At 41.5% G+C, this 6,349-nt stretch overlaps 1 protein-coding gene across 1 annotated transcript in view; it reads right to left on the bottom strand.

Moving 5' to 3' along the window:
• LOC112140210 (ferroxidase HEPHL1) overlaps positions 1-5,957 on the bottom strand; it is a gene marked incomplete at its 5' end in the record, with an annotated part of 15,907 nt that extends 9,950 nt beyond the window's left edge. Inside the window, 7 exon segments of the mRNA XM_024263110.1 lie at positions 1,032-1,152; positions 1,278-1,417; positions 1,752-1,920; positions 3,151-3,405; positions 3,557-3,748; positions 3,837-4,049; positions 5,713-5,957. Coding sequence (XP_024118878.1) covers positions 1,032-1,152; positions 1,278-1,417; positions 1,752-1,920; positions 3,151-3,405; positions 3,557-3,748; positions 3,837-4,049; positions 5,713-5,957 — 1,335 coding nt within the window.
• Between the last annotated feature and the right edge of the window lie 392 nt (positions 5,958-6,349).

The raw sequence follows: 6,349 nt of genomic DNA, 5'->3' as shown, positions 1-6,349 counted from the left end.
TTGGGGGATTTTTTGGGATTTTGGGGAGTTAAAATAGTCACAGAAATATTCGTTTGAGCAAATTTAGTCTGTTTTTTTGCATGTTGCAAACAAGTTTGGGAGTTACAGGTACTGTGTTTATGCTAACATGGCTAACGTGTAGCGGTGTCGAACTGGGTTACTTTTTTATGTATTTTAACAAGGTCGGGAGTTAGCATTGTCACAGTGAGGTTTATTTTAGCAAAATGTGTCTGTTTTTGCGTGTTGTAAACAAGGTGGGGAGTTACAGGTATTATGAATATGCTAACATGTGTTGCGATGTCGGTCAACGTTTTTTTTTCCTGTTAATGATAAGGCTGGGAGATTGCATAGTCACATTTACGTTTGTTTTAGAAAAAAAAGTCTGTTTTTATACATTTTTCAAACAAGGTTTGAAGTTATAGGTATTGTGAAAATGCTAGCATGGCTAATGTTTAATGTTCGAATATTTTTTAAGTTTTTTTAACCTGTTAAAAGTAAAGTTGGGAGTTAGCATGGTCAGATTAACGTTTCTTTTAGCAAAATTAGTCTGTTTTTTTTTCTTTACATTTCAAACAAGGTGAAGAATTACAGAATTACAGGTACTAGGAATATGCTAACATGGCTAACGTGTAGCGGTGTCGAACTGCATTTCTTTTTGATGTGTTACTAAAAGGTTAGGAGTTAGCATGGTCAGAGTAATGTTTGTTTAAGTAAAATTAGTCCGGTATTCAGGTATTGCAACTAGGTTGCGAGTTACAAGTATTGTGAAAATGCTAAAATGGCTAACATGCAGCGTGTTACAGAGAAGTTCTAGAATTACTGTGAACACAGTAAAAAAAGTCTGATGGACTGCTGGACTTATCGCTGACTCTTTTGTCTCGCTTAATGTGTCTTTTAGTTTGATGGGCCTTATGACATAAGTTTGAATATAGACCATTCATTGACGGTACGTCTTTTAATCTGAAGCGCCGTATACTGTGGAGAAAATGGTTATGTAAGAAATGTCTTGCCGATCCTCACCGTCGTCGTAGCTGCTTCCCTTGAAGTGTTCGTCATAATGAAGGCCATGTGGCTCAATGCTGTAGTTTCTATCAGCTTTATTCATGAATGACACTTTTATTATGTCTCCCTCCTCTGCTCTCAGAACTGGACCTGCAAAAATGTAGAAAAAAGACACATTTAGTGGGAAAAAAAGGCACAGAATCCAATGTCTGTCACAAAAGAACAAGACCAACTTTTGGAAAGTTTATACATTTCTGCGAAAAGTCAAAGTTTACCCAAGATTCCCAGGTGTCCAGTTTCTGGTGTCTTTGGTTTTGGGTTGGTGAAGGTACTGTCTGTGTACTCCTTGTATGTCACTTTCCAATACTTGCCTCCTATTCTTCCATGACTTCTCCCAAAGAAGACCTCTGAGGCGCTGCAAAAAGGATTGTGGGAGAGCAAAGATGTATGTTTACCAGACAGAGTGGCTTTTCCATGGAGAGTAAATGAGGAAACAAAGACAGACGGATTGACTTTGTCACGAACAATCACAGCTAAAGGCCACAGCAATTTTCCACAAGGTTTATTCCAGACGCGGAACTGTCCACAAGAATGAGTAAAAACGGAATGACCAGACATCTTACATAAACAGAAAACCAAACGAAAAACACCAGATTTGGCAATAAAAGAGCAGAACTCCACAATTTTAGCAGACAAACAATGACTTAACAAAGTGACTCATATAAAAAAGAAAACAGACATCCACCCACCTGTCTGTTTCAGTGAGAGATGCATTTCTAGTCAGATCCTTCCCAGAGGGAGCATAGTTCCAGAGGACTTTCTCTGCAGCCAGGTAGAAATTCCTCACAACGCCACTCGTCGCCGTGGAGACAGTCTCGCTGTCACATGACTGCACTGTATAAAAGGCCTGCATTCCAGCTGGAAAAGACGTGTGATAAGAGTTTCCATTTAGCAACCAGAAGAAGCAACAAGAAAGTCCCAGAGTGTGTCCCAATGAAAATTGTGTTTTTTGAGTTTTAACATGTATGTGGCCTTTTTCTTATGAAAGAGAAAAAATGTAATGACAAATCATTTCGTTTTTGCATTTCCAAGTATTTCTCTTTTTAAATTGCTGTCAATCAAACTGTCGCAGATGAGCTCTGTTTCAATTAATGAACTTTCTTTACGTCACAACATCTATGCTGTACATGCACTAAACCCTCATCTGTTCCGGCTAGCGTTTCTAGCTCAGGTGCTGGAGAAGAGAAGAAGGTATCCTCTCATTGACTGCAGTCAAATCACCCATCACTGGATTTTTTGTGAGTTTCATACAATACTTATAGTAACAGGACTGAGAATGGTGGAAAATCTCAGCCAGACTCCACGGAGCTTCTTGATTTTGACCCTGGAAATGCGAACGGTTGTAAAGGATTTTAAATCAATGAAAGAGCATTTTGATGTTAGCTTTCATTATTTTCCCATGGACTATGCTCTGAGAAACAAATTGATTGAATGTATTGGTCACAGCAGCGTCAATAAATATTGGAGAATTGGCTAAAAGAGTCTTTGGTGAACTGGAAGGAGAAAGAATCAGGATTTTGGAGGAAGTTCAGTCCATGAAGATCTTCACTTCCTCGTTCGAGCTGAGATCTGTCTCACAACGATACGACTGGACATCACCAACATTGCTTGACATTTTTATGTAGCAGCGGTGAAGATTTAAGCTAGCGAGACACAGAGCTATCATAATCAGACGGGGGGGAGATCAGCTCAACTCCTAAAGCCACGCCCCCTCAGAGGAGATTTTGGAAACAAGCTTCAAATCAACATGAAAAATGGCTTTTTAAGACATTTAGGTTTTGTGATTTTAGTTAAAAACTTAATAATCATAATTAAAACACTAAAATTGTCATAGGGGGACTTAACATTAATCTCTCAAACAATAAATTGAGACAGTGATGTATATAGCATATTATATATATGTATTTAATACAGAGAATAGGGATTATCAATAAAATGTCTGTATTTTTCATGTAGAGAGTGCTGCATATTGTGTCTCTCACACAGTCAGACAGCACAAAGCAGCCGACCCTCCCCCGGGAGGCATTTTTCCCCTGTCAGCAACTCGTGGCGTACAGCTAAAAAGGGGTCAGAGGTCAGGTGTCCTACCCTGCAAGTGGTCGTTAACTTGGCAGGTCAGGAGCCACTTCCCCACTGCTTTCGGGACCATCTGAGCCGTGGCAAAGGTCGCGGGGAAAAGACTGAGGGTGTCGGTGCGGTGGCCACGGTCCAGCAGGGTGTTCCCGTGGAAAAAGGCAGAGTGAATGTCCACCTCGTTGCCCATGCCGAACAAGTGCCAGGCCACAGCTCTGTGCTGGCAGAGCTCGATCGCGGGCAGATTCCCAAACACGAAGCCATTAATGGCTGACACACACAGAGAAAGACAAAAACAGACTTCATTGTGACTACCAGACAGCTGCAGTTTCTTTGGAGAAACTCGGAAAATCAACTGGGAGAAAGAAAAAAAGAAGTATCTAGATGTCATGCTCCTGGAATGCGTGGGAACGTCTCCTACCGTGCATCAGATTGGACTCCTCAAAGTCTGGGTCGTCTTCGTTGACTTCTTTTGGATCAAGACATTTCTGAATGTTGTCCATTAGATACCAGCTCAGGTTTTCATCCACCACACTGAACATCAGGAACACATCCTGGTCCACATCGGTTCGAGCAGACACATTCATCCGCTCCCTGCCCTCCTTAAGGGTTCCTATGACCACAGAGGGACGAAAGTAAAAAAAAAAGTCTCCATCTAATGTTGCTTTTAAATGAACCACTTCAATTGATTTTATTTGTACCTTTCTTGCAGGTAAGAAGCGCCCCGATAAGCCCTGAGGCAATGTCCTTGGGGGCGTCTATGTGGGAGTGGTAGACCCAAGTCAGGCAGTTGGCGTCGTCATCAGTCGGGGCAAACTCCTGTCTGACCTCCCAGCGATATGTGTAGCTACCCCCCGGGGGAACAGAGTCGTCCTGCTTCAAATTACCTGACGTCCTATCTGGGTAGAACGCCCCTATGAGACACATTCGGTGCTTCCAATTAGAAAAGCTGAGCCTGGATGCTTTCAGCTGTCCTTGGATTGGGTCACAAATGCTTTGACCATTAAATAAATATGATGAATTAAAGCAGAATTAAACAAATTAATTAATTCAAAACAGTTACAGGTTAGTGATTTCATTTCCAGGTCCTTCATAATACAGTCAAACTGATGCAAAGTTATGAGCTTTGAAAGGTGATTTTTATTTTGGGGCAAGTTCCAGTCTGTAGGTGCCCTATTTTGAAAAGCCATCTTTCCTTTCTTTGTTAGAATACCTGGGATAGTCAGCAAGAAGACACCTGGAGAGTAAGGCCTATCAGATCTGCGCAGCAGAGCCAGAGACTTAATGGTTGCAAACACACCTGATAGGCAATGTGAATGAGGCTATGGCCTCATATCTCAAACTCCACCGAGCAGTAATCAGGAGGCCGTAGTTACAATTTCACACCTTGCGCGGTGATCGCAGAGGTTTTAAGAGGAAGTTAAAATACTGTGTTTACCAGACGATTTTTCTCTAGAAGTTGACATCGGTCTGTGGCTGCTCGGGTACATTTCAAGGTTGCGTGCCCACCATAACATAATCAGGCAACATCTGGTCACCACAGGTCTACGGCAGCCAGACAGCAGCTCTGACTGGATGACATGTCAATATCTCCAGACGGCGGCCGTCCATATCAAGTGCCACCGGCCGCCAGTGGCCCGGTAGATGGTCGACTGACTGCTGCCATCTACAATCGTGACCACGCCGACAATTTTCAAAAATATCTGCTGGTGGCATGAAATCTTGAAGATTATGCTGATGTCTACCCGTGACAGTTGTAACCATAGCATCAACCATGTATTTATTTCAAAGTTTCACAAAATCTATTGGTTGAACTAATATGAATTTATTCGAATTGTTTTAGCGAATCACATTGGTTGAAAACGAATTAAGGTCAAAAATCTTGCTTTAAAGGTTGTTTTTTTCCATTATCATGAGCTGCTATGTCTTGATTAGGATGACGGGGGTGGCTGGGGACCTTCTTAGCTATCTTTGAGTGGAGGCAGGGTATACTCAGTGACACACTTACCCCTAAAGGGTCATGTTGGGTCACCAATCAGTCTATCACTCTATAGCTTTGGACTATGGAAGAAAGCCTGAGTAACTCGAGAAAACCCAGACTTAACCTGAAAAAACCCTAATGCTATTCAACTCAGGACCTTTTCTCTATCTGTATCTCTTTTATATTTGTATTAACTATTTGGAGATTCAAGGTCCTTACATAAATTGTCATAATGTCACGTTTTATGCAGTGAAAAATCTTTATAGTTCAAATGGCCTTCGTCTGCCTCATTCCTTACAGGTGAGCATGTGGCATAAGAAATTATTTCATTAGTGTTGTGTACTATTTGAGTCAGTCGATCAGAATGAGGAGAAACCCGAGTCAGCAACCTGAGTCAGTGGGTGAACGTGCAGGGAGGTAGATAATATAATATTTAATCGTTTATTTTATAGTGGTAGGCAGACTTTTCCTAAGATCTGTTGTTTAAGTACGTTTTGATATTAGGCTGCTCTTTAATAAATGTTTCAAAATATGTGAAATTATTGGACTTTTTTGTGGATATATACTCTACATTATTGAGTTTTGTGCTGCGTTACCCTCTGAGTTCTTCTCGTAGAAAACACCATGAGGGTGCATGGTGTAGTTCCTGCTTGCAAAGTTCTTCAGGTGGACAATTATGACATCATCGACCTCAGCTCGCAGGATGGGGCCCAGGAAGCCCAGCCAATCAGGACGAGGAGCCAGCTGGGTGTAGGAGGCGTCCGTGTACTCCCGAAACATGGCCTTCTTATAAACACTGCCGATCCTCTGGGGGCCTCTCTCCATGAACACCTGCGCGTGTCTGAGGTGGAAACAGATGAAAATGATCATTGTGTTTTGCTTTTATCTGTCATGTTTTTAGTCAGTGACTCATTTTAAAATACAGAAATTTTTTTGAAAAAAAAAAAGAAGAATAGAAGTGTTCTCTACTGTGGTTGTTCTTGAACGGTAAGAGTTAGAGTATGTTTCATGCTACGTTCACACCGAGTTGCGCTTTGGGCTACGCAAGTTTTTAAGTCCATTTTCAGGCTCTATGTACAGCCATGAATTTGCGTCAAAAGTTAAACCAGCTGAACTTTGATCAATCAGGAACTCGGTTTTGGTGTGAACACCGTATCTCTCAAAAGCATGTTAAAGAATGCTGTTTAGCGTGTTCTTGAACGTGCATTACATCCTCGTATGAATGTAGCATGA

This window comes from Oryzias melastigma, unplaced genomic scaffold, assembly GCF_002922805.2.
Source record: "Oryzias melastigma strain HK-1 unplaced genomic scaffold, ASM292280v2 sc00523, whole genome shotgun sequence".
NCBI classification, from domain to species: Eukaryota; Metazoa; Chordata; class Actinopteri; order Beloniformes; family Adrianichthyidae; genus Oryzias; species Oryzias melastigma.
This window is presented reverse-complemented; position numbering and strand designations above follow the sequence as displayed.